At 40.1% G+C, this 27948-nt stretch overlaps 1 protein-coding gene and 1 pseudogene across 1 annotated transcript in view; one reads left to right on the forward strand and one right to left on the reverse strand.

Annotated features, from left to right (window-relative positions):
- LYST (lysosomal trafficking regulator) overlaps positions 1-27948 on the forward strand; it is a 264929-nt gene that overhangs the window by 193692 nt on the left and 43289 nt on the right. The window contains exons 39-44 of the mRNA XM_075532181.1: positions 2573-2725; positions 4784-5028; positions 10439-10505; positions 12695-12851; positions 20363-20503; positions 24069-24286. Of these exons, the coding sequence (XP_075388296.1) occupies positions 2573-2725; positions 4784-5028; positions 10439-10505; positions 12695-12851; positions 20363-20503; positions 24069-24286 (981 nt within the window). The remainder of the gene's footprint in view (positions 1-2572; positions 2726-4783; positions 5029-10438; positions 10506-12694; positions 12852-20362; positions 20504-24068; positions 24287-27948) is intronic.
- On the reverse strand, positions 24990-27876 carry LOC142429816 (BRISC and BRCA1-A complex member 1 pseudogene; annotated as a pseudogene).

Below are 27948 nucleotides of genomic sequence, written 5' to 3' on the forward strand. Positions count from 1 at the left end.
GTCTGAGCCAATGCAGAGCCTCTTACCAACAATCTGTGAGCTAACATTTGTCAAGGTCCATGTGATGGAATTGCCCACTTTAAAATTTCTAGAAAGTTTTGACTCAAATGGAAGACCTTTTTTTCCTCTGCATTTTTACAGCATTTATTCTTACATATTTGCTATCTTACATTTTAACTGTGTGTACAAATGCCTCATTTCCATCCCACCCTCCCTCACCTGCCATGACGGTGGATTCTCTGCCTTACATAACTTTATTACATGCCAAGAATCTTGCATATACAGATGCTTAGTGAGTATGAGATAAGTTTTTAAAAATGTTGCCACAAGGGTTATTAATCCAGTTAATCCAGTTTCTGTCTCTATAGATTTACCTATCCTGGATTGCTTATACAGAAAAAACATTTTTAAAAATTTACAGCAATAACCAAGTAAAACAGATAAAACCTTTAATTTTAAAGATAGCAGAAAATAGTAAAAACTAGAGCAAATTTAAATGGATCATAAGAGAGAGAAAATGATAGGGTGATACATTTTAACCTAACTGCAAGAGTCGACTTTCCAGTGCACTCTGCATGAGAGCAAGGCTCTTCACATCCCTGGTTCATGGTCAGAGGGGACTCACCAGGGGATTAATCCATGTGTATCTGTGCTTCACCTCCCTGCCCCTCCCCCACAAAACCATTTTATTGGGAGCTAATGCAGACACCACGTTGTTCCATGGTTCAGTCACATCAAGCACTGTTGTCCAATTGCTACCACAGTCAGTTTCAAACATTCTCTTCCTTCTTGATCTCTCTGATATAAGCTCCCCTTTACCCCCATCTCCTCCACTGTAGCCCCCAGAGACCCTTAGTCTGTGTTCTGTATCTATAGATTCATCTATCCTGGGTTCCATATACTGAAATATGAAGACATATAACAAAAATTCAAGAGGCTTACCCCTAGTGACAAAATACATCTGAAATAAACACCAATATTTTTTAAAAAGGAGAGAAAATATTGGAAACCAGATCTGTCCCAATATGCATCAAAGGGGGGGGGGGATCAAAGACAAGGTTTTAACCTTCAAGTCAGGTTTAACATTTTGTTCTATAGTCATCCCTCCAAAGCACTTTGTTTGGTAACCAGTTTCTTCCCTTCCCTCTCTTATAGGTAGAGTGAAATTATCGGCGGCTTATTTCCTAGGTAGATCTCACAAATGCATTTTGGGCTTCCACTGCCATCCATACCCTTTTGCAAATCAGAATCTCACAATTTAAGCTCTGACACTATTCCCTCCTTGGGCTTCGGATTATATGATTTATAATGTTTGGTCACTGATGTTGGTGTACTTCTTCTATGTAGACTTATTTGGCAACTAACTTAAACGACTGCTTATTTGGAAACAAGTCTTTTTAAGACCCCAGATGCGGTTTTATCTGATAGCCAGGCACCATCTAATCTCTTCACCGCACTTTTCCAAAGCACCCATATCTTCCTTGTTCCCTTCCTGAGGGCGAGTATCACGCAAGGCCATGGTGTAAGAGCTAATCGTTCTTAAATTAAAAGAAATGTTTTTAAAAGGATACCAAACTATCCTTTTGTTGTGGTATAAATTCTTTTTCAGGGAATTCTTTGAGGAAGGATTACACAGATAAAACCCTGTTTTTAGAAGCATATATATAGACCTATAGAAAAAATATGTTGATAAACATAATATAATAAATAGTTACACATTTTGATTTCTTCTTTAGTAAAGGTTTCTATGATTATACAGCAATGCTTTTTAACTTATCGCTATATATGTTAAATTAGTGAATGAATGTTGAAGTTAAAGGAAGAATTCTGTTTTAAGCATAAGAATATTACATTTGGTTAAAACATTATAATTTACTTGTGACATATTTTCTGCTTCTATTTATGAGCATCCTTTTAGACTCCACACAAAGTTCTCAAACTCTCCATTTATTTTAAAAGAAGAAAGCAAGCACTATCTACAAAGCCTAATAGAGCAAACTCCGTGAAATGAGATATGCTTCTGTTTCTTAGCATGGCCACTCAAGCATGCACATAGGTTCCTCTTTCCCCAGCTCCACGTGAGGACTGGCCCAGAGGAGTCCTCGGGAGAGTCTCTGGTGAACATATATTTCTGTCTACTCTTACTGGGCATATGTCCATTCCTGGTTTTCTAAGCAGTCTCAGTGTCTGTATAATGATTCCAGGGAGCTCACTACCTCGTTCTCTGTCTCTCCGAGATGTTACTCCAACCGACTGTGTTGGAAGCAGCACACACAACCAGCAGACAAAGTATCAACCAGGCGGTTTCTTACTACTGTTTTTCAAATTTCTCTTTATTTTTGACTCTGGGACTTTTATTTCTTATATTTTCTTACAAGTTCAACTACGCAAGAATGCTTGTTAAATCTTATCTATCTTTTGAATGGCTTTATGGTAGGGTTTTCAGATAATCTTATCAGCCATTTTTATCAGGTCTTTTGCTTTCATATTGGTGATTTTTAAACTTTTAATTAAAAGTAATTCCTTATATTTTAGTGTAACACAATTAAGTTGGTGTATTTCCTTTGTCTAGAACCTTCAGGGAGAGTTAGAACCAGCATCATTTTCCTGGACATATGAAGAAATTAAAGAGGTTCATAAGCGTTGGTGGCAATTGAGAGATAATGCTGTAGAAATATTTTTAACAAATGGAAGGACCCTCCTGTTAGCATTTGATAACACCAAGGTAAACTCACTTCACTACTGTGTCTGTTTTAAGTGATCATGCAATTGTAAAGGTCTCATTTATTTACACCTTAATTCACTGTGAATGCAATCAAATTAAAACTGTTTTAATCCTTAGTCTTAATTATAAGAAATAGAGTCCCCGAGTGCTGTAAATGGTTAAGTGCTTGACTAGTAATGACAGGGTTGGTGATTTGAACCCACCCAGAGGTGCCTCCAGACAAAAGTCTGCTTCTGGAGATCGCTTCTCAAAGGTCTTCAAGGTCCCAGAAAGCACACAGTTCTACTCGGACACATGCATCCCTATGAGTCAAAACTAACTTGACAGCAACTGAAAACAATAAAAATTAAAATAACCTTATTTGAGGATTATTTTTGTCCTTAAAAATGTATTAAAGCCCAATAAATATTTTTTAATACTCTTATTTGGGGCTCTTACATCTCTTATCACAATCCATACATGTATCCACTGTGTCAAGTACATTTGCACGTATGCTGCCATCATCATATTTTAAAAACATATTAAAGCTTGCTTCCCCAAAGCATCTACTTGTATCTATGAAAACATTTTAAATGAATGTTGTTGTGTTAAACCGTGTGGATTCTGACTCATAGGGACCTTATCGGGTGTCTAGGCTGAAATCTGTATAGTAGCAGATCACCAGGTTGGTGTGTTTGTTTTCTCTCTGGAAACGGCTGGTAGCTTATGACTACAGACCTGAGCTTTTAACCATTGAGCCACATTGGTCTTTTTAAATGAATGAATGACTCCTCTTCTTACAAATCCCCCTTGCTTGACTTCTAAACTACCACTTTCTCTTAGTTCTTCTTTTAATACCACGAGCTTTAAAAGTCCTTCCAACTCCTTTTGTTTTTTGGCAGATCTTCCTTGGAGTGCCCACAACTCATTCCTCAGCCCCTTGTCTTTTCATGCTGTCTCATGACTTTAAATACCTCCACCCTTAAAATCTGTCTTATAATGCCACCCCCAAAACCTCTTCCCTGGATGATAAATTCAGATATTAACTCTTTATTTGGCACTTCCACTTGAAAATGTAATTAAACCTCAAACCTAAATACAGAACTTAACTTCTAATCTTTTCCCCATTTTAATTAATGGCCATGCTATCTTTCTGATTGCCAGGCCCCAAAGTGGAAATTTTTCTTGATTCCCCTCTCTCTCTAATCTCCCATTTACTCTTTCAATAACTCCTGCTGGCTTTCCCCTCAAAATATATCTAGAACATGACCACTTCCTCTGCTACCATCTTGGTCTAAGCCACCAACACATCTTGCCTAAACTTTTACAATAGCCTACTAACTCCTTTTTCTGCTGTTTCCCTCACCCCTCTTCAGACTACTCTGAACACAGCAGCCAACATATATCCGATGATGCTAATCCTCTGCTCCAAAGCCCCAGTCACTTCCTGTGTCGCCCAGTCAAAGCCAAAGCCATTAGTAGACTAATAAGTAGTTTACATCTGTTTTCTTTCTGACCTGTACTTCTATTCTACCATCCTCTTCCTCTCTCTTTACTCCTCCACAGTGACTTTCTTTTCTTTGTATCAGGCAAACTGGTGCCTCAGTGCCTTTGCTTTGCACTTACTGTTCCCTTTGCTTGGAATGCTTCTCCCATTGGCTATCCATCCGTGTGACTTATTCGCTAATCAAATATCTCCTTATCAGAAAGAACTGCCTTCCCTTTATAAAATAGAAACTCACCTCTCCATTCCTTAACTCCTTTACTTTGTTCTGCTTTTCTCAATAATTTAATAACAGCCAACCTTGTCTGCCTCTCCCCAGTAGAATGTCAGAGCTCTGTTAAATGCTGTAGCTCAAGCACCTTTAACAGTACTGATACATAGTAACTAAGTGGAGACCTGGATTTAAATCTCAATCCTCCACCAATTAATTATATTGGATAAAAAGTACCTCCTTAGGGAACTTGAGATTAGTAGCATGTCCATGATATGATGAGTTCTTTGGAGAAAAATTCCAGTAAGCCTAGAAGTAAAGTCTAAAGTTTTTGTTGTTGTTTTTTCCTCACCATTCCTTTTAGGTCCGTGATGATGTCTACCACAGTATACTAGCAAATAACCTCCCCAATCTTCTGGAGTATGGAAACATCACTGCTCTGACAAACTTGTGGTACACTGGACAAATTACTAACTTTGAATATTTGACTCACTTAAACAAGCATGCAGGGCGCTCTTTCAATGACCTTATGCAGTACCCAGTGTTCCCATTTATACTTGCTGACTACATCAGTGAGACACTGGACCTCAATGACCCATCCATCTACAGGTAAGGAAAAGCATCACCTTTGGGTGTCATCCATTGGTTTGATTGTGAAAACTTCCAAACATGGAACCCCCAAAAATGAACATATATAAAGAACCAAAAACACCAGTCATCCCAATTAAACAGTTAACAAAATTTTAGCCAAATTTCATCATCTCTCTCTCCCTTTCTTTTTTTTTCTCTCTACTCCAGATATATTACAGAATCTTTGTTTATTAGCCCTCTTACAAGAATTAGTAGGACATTTTCTCACCCTCAAAAGGTGAATTGGCAAAAAATAAAGAAATTTAAGCATTTTATTACAGAACTGCAGTGCCATCTAAGAAAATGAATAGTAATTCCATTTTAAGATGTCCCTCTTTATTTCACAGATGTCTTTTTACTTGAGTTAGATCAGTGTTGTCTTTGGTTGTTGAGTATCTAAAGACACAGATATCCTTTTCTTTTTTCTTTTCCTCTTCATATTCTTCGTTGAAAAGTCTGGGTCATTTGTTCTGTAAAGTGGTTGATTGTTTCCCATAGTAACAGTCCTATAGCCTGTGTATTACCTGAAAACTTGACATTCGTTTCAAAGGTTTGATTAGATTCAGGTTCAATTGTTTTGTTTTTTTAGTGTCAATTCTTTTTGACAAGAACACTTAACTGGTGGTGAAAACTTCATATCATATCATATCAAGAGGTGTATGAAACTCCTTTCTAAATGATATTAGGAGAGCCCTAGTGGTATAGGGCTTACACATTAGGCTGTGATCCACAAGGTTAGCAGTTTGAAACCACCAGCCGCTTTGAGGAAGAAAGACAGGGCATTCAACTCCCACAGCTGGCCCTGGAAATTCACAGGGCCAGTTCGACCCTGTCCTGTAGGGTTGTAATGAGTCAGCATTGGCTCAATGGCAGTGAGTGTGTTTTGTTGTTGTTGTCCTCTTACTCATTTAAATGATGTTAAGTTTGATCGGTGTGTTCCTCTGAAAGTTGTAACTAATGGTTTATCCATTGGTATTATTGTTTGAATAGATTTTTTATTAGGAATTGCAAAATAGTAATTTATGGCTCTCCCATTTGTTCTACATTGATGAGAAAAAAATATGCAAGGCGAGCCTGTGATCTTTTGTTGCATCAAGAGAGCAAAGGAGTCATCTGAAGGATTCAGGAGTCAACTTGAAATGGCTCCCCCTGGCCAAAGATTGAACCACCCAAGCATCAAAAGAATAATGACTACAATGGAGAACATTATATATATCTCTATATATATTATTACATGATAAAACTATATCATAATGCTACTTTTTTAAAGGCCCCAAACTAACAAAACTCATTGGTCACCACAGGAGATGATCAAAACACTTAATTCCTAAGTATTTGTCTCACCTTTCCTGAATGAACTGTATTTTAGAGTAACCAAATAGCCCTAGATGTTGGGGAAATATTCTGTTTATTTAGTTTTATGAGTACTTTTTTTTTTGTTTAAATAAAAATTGACTCCAAATAGTCCCCTATTTATAGAACAATGTTTTAGTTATGACCATTAAAAGTAGGCTTAGTTCAGGTGGATCTCAAGAAATCAGATTTACATCTTACAAATTCTATAAGGATTTATATCAAAAGGCCAGACTTAGTGTCTCATAAAGACTAGAAATCCTGTGGCTGTGGTCCTTAGAGGTCCTCCATCCTTGAATTGAACTCATCCCCATGGCTCAGTTTTCAATCAAACAATAGACAAGGCTATGGATGAGAATTAACACATGGTATGTATGCCTGCCTTTGAATACCTAACCATTCAAGAACAAAATGGTGGCATTTGCGCAAGGACAAAGTTCTGAAAACAAGAAGGGTTAGGAAAGTAGGGAAAATGAAACCAGCAAACACAGGAAGAAAGTGTGTCGAGTAATATATTGTGGGGGTGGCAATTAAAGATAGGAAGCAAATTTTTCATAAATAGTTGAATAGAAAACTGATTTTCTTTGTACCCCTTCACCCATTTTATAATAAGAAAAATTTTTTTAATAATTTAAGAAAAATTTTTTACCGAAGACCCTTAAGAAAGTATACTTAGTGTGTTAGTCTGGGTTGACTAGAGAAACAAATTCATAAACATTCATGTGTATAGGAGAGAAATTTATGTCAAAGAGCAATTGTACATTAAGAAAACATCCCATCCCAGTCCAGAACAAGTAAGTCCATAATTCTGATATTACCCCATATCTCACTACTAGTCCATAAATTCCTCTTCAGACTGATGCAGACATGCAATGACAGTGAATTCAGGAAAATCACAGGCCTGTGGGTGGAAAGTCTCGTGGATACAGTGGTGATGGAAGCATCTCAGTGCTGGCAGGGGTCTGCACGTGGCTCCTCCAGCCTCAGGGCTCTGACTCTATCAGCGTAGCTCCATGTGGCTTGTCAGTAGGAATGTCTCACAGGGAGTGAGTGTTACGGCCTCCTGTGAGCTAGTTATCTCCTTCACGCCTCCAAATGAGGTCATCAAACTGCAGCCTGATTGATAGGCCAGGCTCCATTCCTTTCTCAGATTGACAGGTTATATACTAGCCACGCTTAGTGTTATGGATTTGTCAAATTCAGACATGTTTATACACTGTACTGGATATTTAAACATGTTCTACCATGCTGGTATAAGTAGGAGGAATCCTGGTGGCATCGTGATTTAAGCTTTAGGTTGTTAACTACAAGGTCAGCAGTTCAAAACTAATAGCCTCTCCGTGGGAGGAAGATGAGATTTCTATTCCTGTAAAGATTTCGTCTTAGAAACCCACAGGGACAGAGCCACTATGCCCTGTAGGGTCACTATAAGTCAGAATCAACTTAATGGCAGTGAGTTGATAGAAATAAATATAGCCTTTCGGGGCAGAAATTTAACAATATCCAAAGAACTCGTTAGATGTATGTTCCGTGTCTCCCACTCCAGATGTATGTGTTCCCTTGGGAGTAAGTTTTATGAAGGCAGGACCAAACCTGTGTGGTCCATTACCTGGAACACTGTCTGGCCTGTTAGAACATTTTGTGTGCTAACACTTAGAAACAGCATGCTTGCTTAACAAAGTAAATTGAGTGGTTTTTATATGCTGCAGCTATGAAAGGCTCTGTTATGAGAGTACAAGGAGGCTTCCAAGTTCATGGAAAATTCAACTGAAATATAATGGAATTCTCTTACAAACTTCTTGACACCCCTCGTGTAGGTTGTCAAAACCCACTGTCATAAAGTCAACTCCAACTCACAGTAACCCTGCAGAACAGTAAGACTGCCCCTTTGGATTTCTGAAATGGCAGATCTTTATAGGAGCAGACATAGTGGCTAGTGGGTTTGAACCACCACCCTTTCAACTCACCACACCTTTAGGGTTCCTTCATAGAACTGACACCCATCAAAACTCTAAACCTACCATCAATGAAACAATTCCAACTCATGGGAACCCTGTGAAAAGTTTCTGAGACATATCATTTTTAAAAACATTTTATTGGGGGCTCATATAATTTTTTGCTGCTAAAAAAATCAATTTGTTTTGTTGAAAAATCAGAAATTACACATGAACAAAAATAATAAAAAATCATCCTCAATACTATCATCTGGAGGAAAAACATTTTAGAATATACCATCCCAGATATTTCTTTGCTTACCAGGACATGCATGCTTATTTTTCTAATGTAAACTATTTTTCCATGCCTATAACATACATGAGGAGCCCACATAGCATGATGGTTACTCATGAACTGCTAACCACAAGGCCAGCAGTTTAAAACCACCAGTCACTCCATCAGAGAAAAATTAGGATTTCTATTCCTATAGGTGTACAGCCTCAAAACCCACACAGGCAGTTATCCCAAAGCTCCTAGGGTCACTAGGAGTCAGTGAGTTTGGAGTTTGGAGATAACACACATGAAAGAGTCTTAGTGGTGCTAGATATGAACCTTTAGTGAGCTAGATGCTGAGCTGCTACAGTCCTCGACAGCGGGACCCAACAACTGCTTCTTCAGAGAAAGGCGAGGCTCTCTGCTCCGATAAGGGTCTCAAACACAGTTTCCTCCTTTCTTAGAGAGAGACATTTGTGCCTCGTCTATAAAAGTGCTTTCACTTACAACATTTTTAAGATTAGAAAGGCCACAAAAGCAAAATCAGGCTGCTAACTGCAATCTCACCAATTCAAGGATGCCTGGGGATGGATGGTATAAATATTTAAGTACTCAACTTCTAACCAGAGACACCTTGGAAGAAAGGCCTGGTAAACAGCTTCAGTTTCTAAGAGGCTGTAGCTTTGCAAACCCCATGGAGCACACGTCTGCTCCAGAGATAGGAGGGCACCAGATGAGTCAAAATCAACTTGATGGCAACTGATTTGCACGTAAATAATAACTCATTAAAAGAAAAGGGTATGTCAGCATGTAGCTAAGCAGACCTGGTTTGACTTATTGAAATTAGAGCAAATCTTAATATTGATCTAGTCTTAGCCAGTAATTGAAACTCCATGCAGGCCCATTCAGCCACGGGAAGCCCCCCCTTCACCATCAGCTCTTTTTCCTCTTATTCTCTGAAGTGCCTCACAGGAATGGGATTTGATTCTATGGCTTGTGAAAGTGAAGCTTCAATCCCAGCGGTGTTGGGGTTTTTTGGTTTGTTTGTTTTTTCCTCTCTCATACCTTGTGAATGCCACCAGGTGAATGCCACCACAGGAACTTTGATGGTGTAGTGGTTAAGCATTGGACAGGTCAGCTGTTTGAAACCAGCAGCTGCTTGGAGGGAGAAAGACAAGGCTTTCTATTCCTGAAAAGGATTACATTCTTGGAAACTCACAGGGGGCAGCTCTGCCCTGCCTTGTAGAGTCACTGTGAGTTAGAATCAACTCGATGGCAGTGAGCTTGTTCTTTGAGTACCATGTCACTGCCACTACAGACACAATTGCATGTATGCACATATATTTCACACTTCTCACACCGGTATTACTCAACATTTGCTAATTAGAGGACAAAACACTTTTTGCAGTATTTACACCCCAAAACTCAATTTGGTCATTTTAAGCTTGTGTAATTTCTTCCATTTTTACTCAATAGCTGACCAATTCCGTAGTGTTTCCTCATGATCATGATTTCTCTCCAAACTGCCCCGCATTCCTTACGGTCTCACCAGTTGTAGAGTTTGGAAGACAGGAATTGCCAGGGCACTGAGGAAGCGGTTGAGTCGGGGCAGGTGGGAGAGCAGCTATTCTTACATAATCTGTGAATCTGAGTGCTTTTCAGCTGGGAAGCAATGTGTGAGGGAGTGGCTTTTTTGCCCAGTATTGTTGAACATGTGTTAGAAGAGCATTTTGTTGATCAAGAATGAATTATTGATTTACAGGGTACAAACAGCCAGCTTTTCTCTGTGTCAGAATTTAAATTTTCTCTATCAACTTTTCCTTTGTAGAAATCTCTCTAAGCCCATAGCTGTGCAGTACAAAGAGAAGGAAGACCGTTATGTGGACACATACAAGGTAGCTTTCGCCCTCCTTTGTCCTTGCAAAATGGAAAGTGTGATGTTGTTGTGTGCACGCGTGCTGTGTCTCATCTTAAGTTGCAGTCTTAGTCATTCTGCTTTTACCTTTTCAAGTGTCATTTTGGGTTGGTTTTCTGAAAATATTTTGCTCAAAAGAGTTTCACTTTTTATGGCATAAAGTGAAAGCTATTAGTCCATTATGAAATTCAAATATGAGTGTAAGTCAAAAAGTATTGCTATAAAAAATCACAGAAACCTTTATTAAACAAAATATCAAAATGCGAGGCTCTTGCTTCTTGACCTATCCTGCATCTCAGTCGGTGAAGGTTCCATCGCTAACCCACCAGCCACTCAGCTGGAGAAATTTGAAGCTGTAAAGATACTTAGTCTTGGAAACCCTATATGTAGTGTTTTGAGTCAGAAAGGTCTCAGTGGCATTGGGTAGATGGATTTAACCCTTCCCAAAAGAAGCTTGTGCTTATCATGTTATACCGTGTCAAACCGGCAGTTTGAGCATCCTCAAAGAACTCAATCATATTTCTTTTATATGTTCTTTTAGTTTTAGAAATAAAGAAGTCAGAAGGGGCAAGAAAAGAACTTGTAGGGTCCATGGAGTAAGATTTCCCCACAAAATCCCCATAGATAGTTCCCGCTACCCTTAAGAAGGACCAGGAGCGTTGTCATGATGTGTGTGTGTGTGTGTGTGTGTGTGTGTGTGTGTGTGTGTGTGTGTGTGTGCGCGCGCGCACGCAGGACATATGTGTTAGGAGCGGGTTCGGGGAAAGGATGTCAGCTTTCCTGGCCTCTTTCTCACCAATACAGTTTCCAATTTTGTTAAAACTTCTTCCTTAAATATCTTTTTACAAAATCTATCAAGATTCCCCCTTTGGACTTCAGAAACTAATCGTTATAACCTGTTAAACTAGCCTCTCTGTCTTGAAAATCTTGCCCAGCAGATCCTCTTGGAATCAAGTTTGATTGGACCTTTTTGGAAGTTATCTTAGTTAAACTGTATTGTTGAGAGGAACTTGTCTGCGACCATCCACTCATCACAGAGACATGTTTGAAAAGGTTTCTTTTGCAATAAATCTGGGCATGTAAGAATTGAAACCCTAGTAGCAATACTTTTTGACTTACCCTCCTATAAATCATTCCTTATAAAAATTACAAAGAATTCTAGGGCTTGCTATTCATATCCCTAGTATTACGTGTATAATAGTATCAATATATTTACAATTCACCATAATCCCAAAGAGTTTTGCATTGGTTTTTTAAACATAAATTTGCCAGATTTTGAAGGATAGAAACAGAAATTAATATCCGGTTTCTGAGAAGCTAATACCAATGAAAGTCTGTTGGAAATTGAAGAAAACTCATTAACCACATGCTTCCCATTTCTCTTTACAACAGTGTTCAGATAAGAACGGCTAAAGCAGTGTTCTCATATTCAGCATATTATTTTGTATCATAATGTCAGAATCAGCCTTCCAAGCATCTTAAAACTGTACTGCTTGATTCTCTTCTGTTGTTAACAATGGGGAATTACTGTGGGAATCACAGAGACGTGACTCTTGAACCTTAATTGGCACATGGCTTTGGTCTCAAAGCCAAGCAACTGCTGTGGAGATGAGAATGGTGAGAGAGAGTAAATGTTTGCTGGAACTTTCTATTATATGATGGGAAAATAGGATTAGTGAAAACACAAAAACAAAACCCGTGGGTCCTTTTTAAGTCTCTGTAACTATACTGTCAAATAGCCACAGAGTATTACATTAACACCTCACAATTCCAATATCGAGACATGGTTTTTAGATTTCTTTTGTTTCCACTTTCAAAGAGGTATTCTCCTACTTATCTAGCATTCTATCTTTAAACTCTTTTAAAATGCAAAGATCGCTGGCGGTAGTAGCAGCTCTCCCTAGTTGAACGTTGGTCCAGTGGTGGATTTGTATGGAAGAACAGGAGATTAAGGGCCTAGAACTTCTTGCTTCTCCAGAGGTCAGACCTTCTCAGAGCACAAGAGGAAGGGCTTTCAGACCCTCGGGATGATTGTGGTCTGGGCTGGAATGAAGGGCAGGCTTTGGAGTGTGCACTGCAGAGGGGACTGAAGAAGAAACCCTTAGGGTGATTCCAGCCCGACGTAGGGCACAGTCTCATGGATTTTTCCCCGATCCTCTGTCCCATCAGTACTTGGAAGAAGAATACCGCAAAGGAGCCCGAGAAGACGACCCCATGCCGCCTGTGCAGCCGTATCACTATGGCTCCCACTACTCAAACAGTGGGACTGTGCTCCACTTCCTGGTCAGGATGCCCCCTTTCACAAAGATGTTTTTAGCCTACCAAGGTAATGTTTTTCACTAACTACCTAAAACAGTGTTTGTGTGGGCGGGGCGGGGGGTGGTGGTGACTAAGCTAATGTTTGCAGGACTTTTCTTTTTATTCTTTGTGAAGTGTAGCTTTGGGAAACAGTCATCTTTTAAAGTGGGCTTTGTCTTAATTATGATAGTAGGAATTATTTCAAATCATATAAGTTAGCTTTGGGACCTAAAAGAAGAGAATGTTGTTGTAAATAGGTGCCATTGAGTCAGTTCCAACTCACGGTGTCCCCAGGACAGCAGAAAAAAGCACTGTTCCGGCTTCACAATCCTTGCTTGCTGTGTTTGAGCCCATTGTTTCCATCACTGTGTCAGTCCATATTCTTGAGGATGTTCTTCTTTATCACTGATCCTCTCCTTTGCCAAGCCTGTCTTTCACAGGAATTGGTCTCCCGGTGATACCATGTGCAAAGTAGTTGAGACAAACTCTCGCCATCCTAACTGTACTTCTTCCAAGAAGTAGGTTTGTTTGTCCTTCTGGTAATGTATGATGGATTCAGTATTCTTTGCCAACATCATAATTCAGAGGCATCAGTTCTGTCTTCCTCATTCATTACAGTATGTTATTTTAATTTATTTTATATAGGTAGGTAGTAAGAGAGCCACACTCTGGCACCTTCACTGTGGTAACTTTTTAATTAATAATCTTCTATATCAACATTTTAAGAGGCCAACCTGAAGATGACTTAGATAGATGAGCACTTACTGATTTGTGTCCAAAATAGGACCATTCTCACCTGTGAGAGCTAATGAGAACTGGGATGTTAACTCTGTAGGTGCTCATCATGACATCCAGGGGCCTTTGCGGAATCATTTATCAACCCTTTTTGAACTTCTTTATATAAAAACTCATATGCAATCTCTTGGAGGAATGAACATCTGTTCTCTCTACTTCAGCTACAAAAAGGACTTTCTAATGTTTGTTCCTCTGTCCATACACAGGGCAAATTATCTACAGGATAGCATTCTTAAAAACTTAAAATGGTCGTCTTGCCTCCTTTCTCAACCTCAGTCTTGGTTTCCCCAAACTAATTGGCCTTATTTAGTTTGACATCAACGTGACAGCCTCCTGTGTGCAGTCTTAGCCCAGCTGCTACACAAGATATGAGAAAGATAACTAAGACAGTTCTGTGCTCAGTAGTTTCTTAAAATAGTGTTTTTAAATAGTGCTATGTTTTCCAAAGCTGCCAATACTCTGGTCTTTTTTGACATGTTCTAATTTGTGAATGTCCTTATTAAAGATGACAGCCAGAATAAAAAGTAATATTGCATATATGGTTTGGCACCACTGCAGTATATAACAGAACTATTTCCTCCCTCTAAGCAATACATTTCTCTTAATATAGCTCAAAATCCATTTATCTAAAACTTCCAATCAACAAAAATGTCTCAATCTGTTCTCACACATATTTCCATTATACTAAGTTTTCTTCACTTATTTATGAATAGATGTTAAAAATATAATCCTCGGACTCCCTCACTCCTCTCTGTTTTATCTGATTAGCTTAAAGTTCTTTGTATTGGCTTTTGAAATTATTTCTGCATTGTTGTTGCTATGAGTCAGAATTGAATCCAACTCGATGGCAGTGGAGTGTGGTTTCTCACCCTTACACTTTTAACTTGTGGGGCTGTTTAATTCTTTGTTGGGTTGGTGCCCTGTGTACTGTAACCACGAGACTAGTGCCACTTCACACTACCACTCCTTCCTCATCATCCCCGCCCCCACACCCACCCACCCCACCCATTCACTCACTGCCATGGGATTGATTCCAGCTCATAGAGACTCTACAGGACAAAGTAGAACTGTCTTGTGGGTTTCAAAGGCTGTGATCTTTACAGGAGCAGAAAGCCTCAACTTTCTCCTGCAGTGACTGGTGGGTCCGAACAAATAATACTGCGATTAGCAGTCCAACAATAATTCACTACACCACTAGGGCTCTTCCACATAGGACAGCCAAAATATCTCAGACACCACCAAATGTCCGCTAGAGGCAAAAGAACCATTGGTTTAGTACTTAAACATTTTGGATTAAAAGAAACTACAGAGTCTTGAAATCTGAGCTGTTGACACCCACAGTATGTTTCTCTTGTTCCACAGTTTGATCACCTCACTTCTAGATAACAAAATTGTGACTCTATGGTAGCCTTATGAAATTGCTTTTACTTTTTCTGAGTTACATGAATGTCATTAACATTTTATCCTAAGTTTATAGGCTTTTCATTTCAGTGACCCTCCCTATTGGTGGAGGAAAGAAAAATTACAAGCTGATTTCTTTCCACATTTTCTAATTCAGTGGCCAGTAATGCTAACTGCTCATTAGAAGCAGTAAGAAAGTACTAGGAAGTGTTCACTGTCAGACTAAGGCTTGGGGAGAATTAGCATATCCTTTTAGAATTTCACCTTGCTTGATGCTAACTATTTTCATCTTAGTCCACAAATTAAAACATAAGTTTTCCTTTAAGCAAGTGCAGAGCAGTATCAGTCAGTGAAATGCTGCTGATCCTTTCAGAGATGGCCTTTAGATATATTTAATAGTAGGGGCTTGGACTGTTTATAGAAAAGAGACTGGGTCAAAAATGATTCTTGATTACTAATAATTACCCCAGAAAAAACAAGAGTGTGCTTAGTTTTATTTTTAGTCACAGGAAATTTTACTCAGTTCTTTAGCCTCAGTGAAAACGTGTAAGTAGCAATCCTCAAAAGTAAATTTTTGGACAGAAAAAAGTGGTCCAAACAATTAGGAGTGATGAAATCATTTTGTCTCCTGTTAGGGAATAATTTTGCTATGTGGATGTACTTTTATTATTTATTCATTCAGAAATATATATCATTATTGAGTCCCTATTATGTGGTACAACTTGTCTGTCTGTCTGTCGTCCTATGGGTGTGTTGCTGTGATCCTGGAAGCCGTGTCACTGGTATATAAGCAGGGTCACCCAAAGGTTTCAGTGGAACTTCCAGACTAAGAAGAGACTACAAAGAAGGACTCAGTTCCCACTTCCAAGGAAGAAGGCACTGAAAACCTTATACATAGCTTTGAAACATTGTTAGATACTGAAGACCTCATAAACAGAAGCAGAACACTGTCGGAAATCATGCCACACGATGGGACCCTCAGATCAGGCACTCAAAATGTGACAGGAAGAGATGATTTTTCAGAGTGGACTCGACCATGCTGACATGAGTCAGGAAAAGCCTATGGGAATGGAGCCTTGGGACCATCATCTTCTGATGGGGCATGACTCAGGTGAGGAGGAACAATTGAATTATGCAGGAAGCCTCAAAAGAAAATGGGAAAAAATAGACAGAGTCACTACACCAAAAAGAACTAGCCAACATCTCACCATTTCAGGAGGTAGAATATGAGCAAGAACCAATGGTGCTGAAGAAGTTCAAGCTGCACAGAAAGCAGTATGCAAAAACAAAGCTCCAAGAATTGATGGAATATCAATTAAAATCTTTCAACAAGCTGATGAAGCACGAGAAGCACTAACTCATCTATGCCAGGACATTTGGAAACAACTACTTGGTCAACTGACTAGAAGAGATCTATATTTGTGCCCATCCCAAAGAAAGGTGTCCCAAGAGAATGCTCAAATTATGGAACAGTATTGATATCACATACAAGTAGCATTTTGCTAAAGATCATCCAACAACGGTTACAGCAGTACATTGACAAGGAGTTGCCAGAGATACAGGCTGGATGCAGATGAGCATGTGGAACAAGTGAATCTGCTGATGTCAGATGGAATTTGGCTGAAAGCAGAGAATACCAGAAAGATGTTTACTTGTGTTTCATTGACTATGCCAAGACATTCAACTATGTGGATCATAACAAACTATGGGTAACCTGAGAAGAACGAAAATTCTAGAATATTTCATTGTGCTAATGCAAAACTTGTCTGTGGATCAAGAGGCAGTAGTACAAATGGAACAGGGGAATATTGCATATTTAAAACAAGGAAAGGTGTGTGACACAGGTGTAGCTGCTCACCATTCTTATTCTATCTGTATGCTGAGCAAATCATCAGAGACAGTTATATGAAGAAGACTGGGGTAACAGAATTGGAGTAAGATTGTTAACTATCTTCGATATGCAGATGATACAACCTTGCTTGCTGCAAGTGAGGAGGCCTTAAAACCCTTGTTGAGGAAAATCAAGGATTTCAGCTTTTAGTATGGATTATAACTAATGTAAAGGAGACCCAAATCCTCACAAATAGACCTATGGATATCATGATGAATGGATAAAAGATTGAAGTTGTCAAGAATTTGTTCTTGCTTGGATCCACAGTCAATGCAACAGTCAAGAAATTGAAAGATGGGTTGCTTTATTTAAATCTGCTGCACCAGGCTTCTTTAGAGTATTGAAAAGCAAAGAAAGATGTTACTTTGAGGACTAAAGTATGCCTGACCCAAGCCTTGGTTGGACATTGAATAAAGGCTGTCGAAGAAAAAATGTGAATTATCTTCCTGGAGAAGAAAATTGAAAGCAGCATGAACTGCTTGCGTAAAAGACAAACAAATCTGTCTTAGAAAAAGTAAGGCTCCACTCTCTCCTACACCCCCTTCATCTGCTCCCATGTGCTCCAATCAGATATTTCCCTCTCCCGGAGCTGCAGATTCAATGCCGTCCTTTGAAATAAATTCTTCTGCGGGGAGGGCCAGGATCACATCGTGGCCCACCAGGCCTTGAGGACAATGACCCCAATTAGAGCAGCCAGTCCACAAAGAAGACCACATGGCCAACCCCATATGAGACATCACGCCCCTCATTGACCCATGGCCTTGCGGGGGACAGCACCGGAGACTGTGGGAATTGCGCCCGACCTGATCCCGCCACACCCAGGCAAAGCACTGGGGGAGTGCAGCAGAGCAGCAAGGGATTGGAGCGGCAAGGTCCCCAGGGAATGCTGAAGGTAGACTTTGGGGCCAGGGCATGGTGCCCCAACAGACTAGACTGGAAATCACTCCTAAAGGGCAACAAATGATCCTTGAACTAACTACATTTTTCTTTCTTGTTTTGTTTTGTTCTTTGTCAGTAGTTTGCTGTTGTTGTTTTGTTGTATATTGTTGCTTGGTTTTGCTCTGTCTTATTTTTGTGCATGTTATTATCTCTGCAGGTCTGTCTAAATAAGATAGGCTGAATGAATAATCTGGAGGGGAAAATAGCAGGACTGACAGTTCTGGGGGAACAGGGGATGGGGCAGGTTGGGGGAAAGGAAGTGGTGTTAACAAACCCAGGGACAAGGGAACAACAAGTGATCCAAATTGGTGGTGAGGTGGATGTGGGAGGCCTGGTAGGGCATGATCAAGGGTAATGTAACGAAGAGGTATTGCTGAAACCCAGGTGGGCACTGAGCATGATAGTTGGACAGGAGGAAAGTCAAGGGAAATAGAGGAAAGAGTTGGGTGGCAAAGGGCATTTATAGATGTCTAGATAAAGACATGTACATATGCAAATATATATATGGGGATGGGGAAATAGATCTATGTGCCTATATTTATAGGTTTAGTATAAAGGTAGCAAAAGGACATTGGACCTCCACTCAGGTACTCCCTCAATGCAAGAATACTTTCTTCTATTAAATTGGCATTCTATGATGCTCACCTTCCCAATACAACCACTGAAGACAAAGTAAGTGAATAAGCAAATATGGTGAAGAAAGCTGATGGTGCCTGGCTATCAAAAGATATAGCATCTGGGGTCTTAAAAGCTTGAGGGTAAACAAGCGGACATCTAGCTCAGAAGCAACAACGCCCACATGGAAGAACACACCAGCCTGTGTGGTCATGAGGTGCTGAAGGGATCAGTTATCAGGCATCAAAGAACAAAAAACCATATCATTGAATGCACACCTCCATGATATAATAGCTGAGGACCAACAGGTGCATAAGCAAATGTGGCGAAGAAAGCTGATCGTGCCCAGCTATCAAAAGGTATAGCATCTGGGGTCTTAAAGGCTTGAAGGTAAACAAGTGGCCATCTAGCTCAGAAGCAACAAAGCCCCCATGGAACAAGCACACCAGCCTTTGTGATCAGGAGGTATCAAAGCGATCTGGTATCGGGCATCAACAGAACAAAAAATCTTATCATAGTGAATGAGAGTGGGGAGTGCGGAGTGGAGACCCAAAGCCCATTTGTTGGCCACTGGAGATCCCCTTGCAGATGGGTCTAGGGGAGGAGACGAGCCAGTCAAGGTGCCCATTGAAGAATACCACTTTCCTCTAGTTCCTAAATGCTTCTCCCTTCCCCCTCCCCTCCACTACCATGATCTGAATTCTACCTTGCAAGTCTGGATAGAGCAGAGGATGTACACTGGTTCAGATAGGAACTGGAAACACAGGGAATACAGGACAGATGATCCCTTAAGGACCAGTGGTGTGAGTGGCGATACTGGGAGGGTAGAGGGAGAGTGGGTTGGAAAGGGGAAACCGATTACAAGGATCTATATGTGACCTCCTCCCTGTGGGATGGACAACAGAAAAGGGGGTGAAGGGAGACATTGGTCAGGGCAAGATATGACAAAATAATAATTTATAAATTATCAAGGGTTCATGAGGGAGGGGGGATTGAGGAGGGAGGGGAAGAAATGAGGAGCTTATGCCAGGGGCTTAAGTGGAGAGCAAATGTTTTGAGAATGATGAGGGCAAAGAATGTACAGGTGTGCTTTACACAATTGATGTATGTATGTATGGATTGTGATAAGAGTTGTATGAGCCTCTAATAAAACGATTAAACAAAAAAAGAAAATGGTGCAAAGGTTATAGGTACAAGAAAAATATAATCAACATCACTGATATGTAAATGTGGGAGTGTGTGGTGTTTGGATGTGGAATTTTTTTTTACATAATTTAAAAAATCAGAGGAAAAAAGAAAAAGTAAGGCCAGAGTACTCCTTAGAGGCATGATGGCAAGACTTCCTCCTACATAATTTGGTCCTGTCAGGAGAAACCAGTCCCTGGAGAAGGACATCATGTTTGGTAAAGTAGAGGTGAGGTGAAAAAGAGGATGACCCTCAGGAGCTATTATTGCTACAATGGGCTCAAGCATAAGAACAATTTTGAGGATGCATTTTAATCAGGCAGTGTTTCCTTCTGCTGTGCAAAAGGCCACTGTGGGTCAGATACAACTCGATGGCACCTAACAGCAACAATGACATCACGTGCTATGTGGTAGTGCACCACCTCCTGGCTTTTGTAGAGCTTTCATTTAACTAACAGAGACAGATAATAATCAATTAAATAATAGCTAATGACATGAATTATGAAATTATATAGATTTAAAATCTTAGAATAAGATTTCATAATTTTTAGAAATAGTTTTCTTCAAGGACGCAAATAATCTCATTTAAAATCTGAGAAAGCCAAGTAAACATTATTTTAAACCTTTTAAGTAGCGAATGTAACTTAATTATGATAGACTTCACCTGTGATCAGGGCTTGTATTTTAATTGTACTATTTTTATTTCTTTGTAGATCAAAGTTTTGACATTCCAGACAGAACCTTTCATTCTACAAATACAACTTGGCGCCTTTCATCTTTCGAATCCATGACTGATGTGAAAGAGCTTATTCCAGAATTTTTCTATCTTCCAGAGTTTTTAGTTAATCGAGAAGGTACAACCATAGATTATTTCAAATGTGTACCCCTGAGGGTTCATTATTTTATAAATTTTCAAAATTTAATTTTGCAAGTCCTAAAATTTGTGTTCCCAAATAAGGAATATCTTTATTTAGTAACTAACAATTTTATTTAAAATGAGCTTGAGGAATTTATGTATTTTTATGGAACTAAATATATCCCCATTGTAACTTTTAACTACTAAGTATTTATAAACATGGACTTTAATTTTATAATAGAAAATGCTTTATTTTTTTATTATAAACTTATTACTGTATAACTTGAGTATAAGCCGAGTTTTTCAGCACATTATTTATGCTGTTTTTGTGGTAAAATTAGTTGCCTCAGCTGATATTCAGGTGGTTTTATACTTGAGTATATACGATATGTTTAAAAAGAATTTATTGAAATTAAAATATAAGTAAACCAAAATTTTAGCAATGATACTCTGAGAATGAAAGAGAAATTAATAAACTACTCTAACTAGAATTGTATGACAACCAGAAGGATAGCAAAACCAAACAGTTGCCTTCCAGTCAATTAGCCTATGTGTGTCAGGGTAGAACTTACTCATATGCGCGTCAGGCCATTCTTCTGCAGCACCTCTAGGTAAACTTGTACCTCCAAACTAATGAATAGCAACTGAACAGGTTAACTATTTGCACCCCAAAAACTCCACCAAAAGTTTTAAAGTCAACTATTCTGTACTGCTAGTAAACCAACAGTCTTAATCAACCTTACCTTTTCTTTAATAAAAGATCATTTAAATCTTTGGGTGGGTTTTTTCTTTTTTTTGGGGGGGGGGTGTTGTTTTACAGTATCTAATTTCCTATTTTATGTGATCCTTAGAAATATATGGAATTTGAGCCTTTAATATCTGCTGCCCATTTTCCCCACTCCCCACTACCTCATGAACCCTTCATCAAGTAGAAGGCAAATGTTTTGAGAATGATGATGGCAACAAATGTACATATATTCCTGACACAATGGATGTATGTATGGATTGTGATAAGAGTTGTACGAGCCCCCAATAAAATTATTAAATAAATAAATAATTTTAAAAAGCAATGTCATAAAACTGAAAAAAATGTATATGGCATTAAGAATGATTGTTAGGGCAGTTGGTGTTGTGCACTAGCTGCCATCTCTGGAGCTGTTTGGAGAATCATTAAGAGACTCTTGCTGCTTTTACCCTGGGGGATGTTACATAGTTGCCCAGGTGAGAAGTGTCTCAGTCAAATATCAGCATCTGTAATTTGCAGAGAAGATCCCTGGGGGTGCTGTGGTTAAGCGTGCAGCTGATAACCAAAGGGGTAGTGGCTCAAACCCTCAAGCTGCCTCCACAGGAGAGAGAGGGCAGTGTGCTTCTGTAAGCATTGCTCTTGAATAGTGTCACTGTGAGTCAGAATCAACTTGACAGCAATGGATTTGGTTTGTTTTTCAGTTGTGTTTACTTTCAATATGGGACTCATATTTAAATCTGCTTGTTGTCTCTTTCGCAGCTCCCCTTAATGTATCTATTGCTGCATAACAAATAACCCCAACACTTAATGACTTAAAATAATAATGTTCACAGATTTTGTAGTTCAGAAATTCAGGAATGGCTCGGCTAGCTTTGAGCTCAGGGTAGACAGGAGAATGCATTCAGATTGACTGGCGCTGGAACAGCCAGGAGAATTGAGCGGCTTGAAGTAGTGGGCCATTGTCCCTTTTCTTGCTCTAGTAGCGCTTTTCCCTGTCATCTCTCTGTAAGAGCTGGTTTGGATGTCCTCGTAGCACTGTGACCTTAGACATCCTAGTTGGCAGCTCAGATTTCAAAGGTGAGTGTACCAAGAGAGGCATGAGCAGAAGCTGTATGGCTTGTTCAGGGCTGCCCTCGGAAGTCACACAGTATCACTCCCACTGCCTTCTGCGCATTGAGACAGTCACCTGTGCTTGCCTAGGTTCAAAAGGAAAGCCCACAGACCTTGCCTCTTGATGAGGGAATGCTAAGATTCTAGAACTTTGACAGGAAATACTGTTGCAGTCATTTTTTCAAAAATGTATTTTTTGCTGTAATGTACATCATGCCATTTCCTGCTGCAATTACCTAGCCCATTCCTTTTACCTTTATGTCATCTGCTCTGTATAAGAAGGAATCTACCCACAGAACTATGGAAAGCTGGGAACAACTAGACTTATAGAGACGCCTTGATGTCCAACTGCCCCTCCCCTGTGCTAGCCCCTCCACAGCCCCAGCCCTTAGATGCTTCATTCATTTTTGTTAAGAAGGTCCCTGCAACTTCTGCAGCTGCACACATGGGGTCTACATCTGTCAATTCTGACTCAGCCTGTGACTCTTCTATAGGACAACTGCCTGGCTGTATGACATGGTCCCCTTCACTCCCACTAGAGACTTAGATAAGCCCTTTATATATATTTCAAATAATATAATTTCACACTCTTTCCAAAACTGGTGAAAAAGAGTCTTCTAATGGCTCTCACAAAATCATGAGGTAGGCAGACAAAAATTTAGTATTACCATAAATACTCGAACATAAGCTGACCTAAATATCAGCCCAGGCACCTAATTTTACCACAATAACTGCATTAAAAATGTGCTGGAAAATTCAGCTTATACACAAGTATATATAGTAGGTAGGTTCAATCCATTTTTATTAGGTCTTTATGTTGTTTTTTCCTGATATGATTGATGTTCAGCATCTCTGTCCATAGAAGATAATACACAAACTATTTATATTTAAAGATAACTATTCTTTTAGGGAAAAATTATTAAACACTTGGGATTTTTTTGTTCACAGTAGTAGTAAACTAATGAAATTATTGGTATCATTTCATTTACATCACAGAAGAACTTTCAATTTGATGTGTAGCATATTTTTATCCACAAGAGTGCTTAGTAGAAAGGAAGCCAAAACAGCCCTATAGCTTACCATAAAATCAATATACTTTGACATTCTAAGAAATAAGCAAATTTTGTATTAGTTAGATTTTTAAACTATAGAATATTAATATTTACTAAGCATAAATATTAATTTGTTAAAATATAAACCACAGTAATTCAGGTTTACAATGGAATGGAATGTTGCATTTGAAGATCTGATTTGTGGGAATCCCAAAACTAAAGCCAAGGTTGCTACCATTGAATTGATTCCAACACATAGCAACCCTGAGGACAGAGTAGAACTGCCTCTTTGAGTTCTGAGGCTGTAAATCTTTATGGAAACAGAAAGCCTTATCTTTCTGCTTAGAGTGAGTTGTGGTTTCAAACTGCTGACCAGGGTTCTGATTAGTGGGAATGTGCAAGGATTATTTGCTTGTTCTTCAACTTATCATCAACTTATTTATTGGCAGAAAATAAATATGAGAGGTCTCAAATTTAATGAGAATATTATGAATTCATTTAAACAGTAGATGAACAATGGTATATCTTTCTTTAAAAGTCAGTCTTTTCTGTTCCTTTTTCTATCTGTAGTATACAATGAGCTGTTTCACGAGACCTTGTTTGTGGGCTAAAGCACATTTGGTGTGTTAAATATTATTGTTGCTCGTGTCTTTCAGGTTTTGATTTTGGTGTGCGTCAGAATGGTGAGCGGGTTAATCATGTGAACCTTCCTCCGTGGGCACGCAATGACCCTCGTCTTTTCATCCTCATCCATCGCCAGGCGCTGGAGTCTGACTGTGTGTCCCAGAACATCTGTCAGTGGATTGACTTGGTGTTCGGGTATAAGCAAAAAGGGAAGGCTTCCGTTCAAGCCATCAATGTTTTTCATCCAGCTGTAAGTGAAGCTTTGAAAAATATCCTGTATTTGTATAAGATGTAGTTGGTATTGATAGTTGCTGTCAAGCCTATTCCAGCTCATGATGAGCCCATATGTGCAGCTTGAAATACAGTGACCTTTAGAAAACAGACTGTTGGTCCTGTCTTTTGAGGAACCTGTGGTTGAGTTTGAAGCACCAACCTTTTGGCTAGTAGTTGATCACTTAACCATTTGTGCCACTTAGAGACTGCTTATAATAGTTGAGTAACAAGTAATTTAAAAATCAACTTTGATATCCCCGTCCAAAGATAACTAGGGAAACTACCTTCCATACTTTTTACTACACATAGACAAGGGGGCTTCAAAACGTTGGTGGAAAAATTAAATTAAACCAAAAGTATCCCCTAAAGTCTTCTTAAAACTAAACAATAGTATGAGTATGGAAGGTATGAATGGATGATGGGAACTACACTCATGACCTTGTGTATATTTGGTGGATGATATTTTTATAAAGATTTATGTTTATAATAGAGAAAAATAGAGCAAATATATATAAATGTCTCACCTATAACCAAATACCTGGAGGGCATCATAGTCATAGAGGACACCAGGCTACTTTGAAAAATATATAGTCAAATATAAAAATTATCTGTATTCTGCTTTGGTAAATAGGGACTGGGTTCTTTAAAAAAAACCTTATGAATAGCCATCTAAGTTTCAATTATTTGTCCTGCCCATCTGGAACAAAGAACACTGAAACTAATGAAAGACACATGAGAAAACTTAGTCTAGAGGACTAATGGACCATGTGTTCCTTAGGTAGGCCTAACACTAGATTAACCTGCTGACCGCTCTGAAAAGGATCACAATAGCGGGCCTGTACAGAGTGGGAGAAAATGTGGCACAAAACAAAATAACAAAACCCACCAGGTTTAATGGTCCGATGGAGACTGGCGGAACCCCCAAGACTGTGGCCATGGTCTTTCTTCAGGCCTAAAACTAAATTTACCCCTAGGGCTCAACTTTCAATCAAACAACATACATAGGTCTACAGGGTGCAGTTATCCTAGAGAGAGACACACTCCTTAGAACAGTCAATCCTCTGAGATCAAAAGGACATCATTTGTCCAGTGAGAAAGTTCGGAAGGCAGGAATGTATAGGAAAGAAGGAAAATGAAGGAAGCATAAATGAGAAGAAAGATATGGGGACTATAATCAATATCTACATATGTATGAATTGTTGAATGGAAAATCAGTTTACTCTGTAACCTTTCATTCAAACCATGATGAAAAGTTGAAAACAAAAAAAACCCAATGTTTAGCTTAACCAGGAAAGAATATCTGTCTTCAGCACTGAGCTTTTTTAAGATCTATGGGATCAAATTGACAACAGCAACTCAAAAAATTAGATAGGCAACAACATGCAGATGGGTTAGGAAGGAAGGAAGAATGGAGCGAGGAACACTGGGGGAAGTGGATAAGTGATGAGACAAGGAGGGAATTGCAGTCGGTTGAGATGAAACAAAATGTGTATGAATTGTTGAATGATCCACTCTGTAGACCTTCACCTAATTCACGATAGATAGATAGATAGATAGATAGATAGATAGATAGATAGATAGATAGATAGATAGATAGACAGATAGATAGACTGATAGATAAAAGATTAGCTAGGAAACTTAAGGAGCAGCCAGTTAATATTAATAGGAAAAGAGCAACTTGGACAGAGGGTGAGAATGGTTGTACAATCTGAAGAATGTTATCATTGTGACTGAACTGTACATGTAGACACTGTCTAAATGATATGTGTTTTACTACATGTATTCTCAACAATGATAGAGATTTTTTAAGCAATTGGGTGCTTGACACTAACTCCAATATAATATTTGCCTCTAATCCTGTACCACTTTTCAGTTACTCATTTGTTTAAAATTATAGTAAAATATACACACCAAAACTTATAATACAGCAATGTAAATCAGAGGTGTTAAACTGGCAGCCCACAGGCCACATAGGTCCCCCAAGGAAATTTTTTATAGCCCACTATGGTTTGAAATAAAATGAAAATAGAAGAAATAGTTATGAAGAAAATAGCACTTTACCGAACACACAATCCCTTCATTGCATTTTATTTCAGAGCATCATGGGCCACAAAACATTACCTTGGTGGTGGCATGCGGCCGGGGCCACCAGTCTGACGCGCCCGCTCTACCTCTACAATGCAGTGACGTTGACTCTGTCCTTCATGTTGTGCAGTCATTATCACTGTCCTTTTCTTTCTTTTTCTCCAAATTCTCGATTTTTAAAATTTTGCGGCAAAATCGCGTGGGAGAAACCAAGAGCTTACAGTGAACTTCAACTGGGAATGGGGTATCAGTTGGGGAAAGTGGAGGGTGGGTACCCAAAAGCCTAGGACCCCCTGAAATGCCCTGGGTGCCTCCTGGAACACATCCCCGCCCCCTCGGGGTTCCGGAGAGGCCAGTTTGAGAAGTCTGACTTTGGGCCACACAGGAAAGCTGAGGGTTCCCACGGACTCGGACAGTGGCTTCGACCTCAGTGGCCTCGGCCTCCTCCTCCAGCAGGCTGTAGAACGCGTGGATCTGGCAGGGCCGCTGCAGCGGGTGTGCCAACAGCTTGGCCATGCAGTTGTGGAGCTCCAGGGCCGGCCCGGCCAGCGCTACCTCGTACTTGTAACTTGTGCCCTTGGTATCCAGGCTGCCCATGAAAGCAAACATGTCCTTCCAGCTCATTTCCTTCTCCTTCTCGTCGCTGCCATTGTGGATGTACACCACGTCGAAGAAGTAGGGGCACTGGAACATTTTCTTCATGGGCTCCGTCAGGGAGAACTGGGGCTGGCAGGGGGGCCGGCTGTAGACAAGGATGGTGCGGACCACATACGGGGGCGGGATCGTCTGCACGTTCTCAGTGACAGGCAGCTCTGTCTTCCGCTGGATGAGGCTGAAGAGGCCTTCGAGGTTGAAGGTGTAGCATGAGGCGGTCTCCAGGTCGTAGAGGCAGCTGCACAGTTCTCGGGGGTCAGAGGTCAGACCTGACAGCCAGGGCGTGTCTTCATTCACCACCACCAGGGCGAACTCGTGGCTCTTGCATATCTTGTGTTTGGTCCGAACGAACATCTCGATCATCTTCTGGGAGACGTTGAGGACGTTGGTTTTGGAGCCGTTGAAGGACTCCAGCTTTGGCAGGGACATTTCCTCGGACAGGTCCAGGCAGATGATCACTTTCTCTGGACAGTTGACCCTCAGTGTCCGCACCTGGACCTCAAGGGCTGGCGGAGGCCCCTGCCAGGGCTTGGGGCCGGCACCTGGTGGGTTGGGAGTTCTATCATCAACGCTGGCAGCCTCACCCTGGCCCTCACTGCTACTGCCCACGTTGGCCTGGGCCCTCAGGGCCCTGTCCTCGGCACCCTCCGGGTTGGAGCGGGTGCGCGGCCGAGGCTCGGCTGACTGCTCTTCCTCTTCCTCCTCCTCCTCAGTGGGGCTGCTGGGCTCCGGAACTTCCATAGTTCCCGTGTGGCTGAGTTCAGCAGGGGCGGGGGACATCAGGCAGAGGATCAAAACCTAAGCCGGTCTCCCACTCGGCCTAGGAAGCAGCCAACTTGCTAACAGAAAAACATCACTGGCCTTTTCTAAGGCATTCTACCATCGTTAATGTAAGCTCAG

Source organism: Tenrec ecaudatus, chromosome 1, assembly GCF_050624435.1.
Source record: "Tenrec ecaudatus isolate mTenEca1 chromosome 1, mTenEca1.hap1, whole genome shotgun sequence".
NCBI lineage: Eukaryota > Metazoa > Chordata > Mammalia > Afrosoricida > Tenrecidae > Tenrec > Tenrec ecaudatus.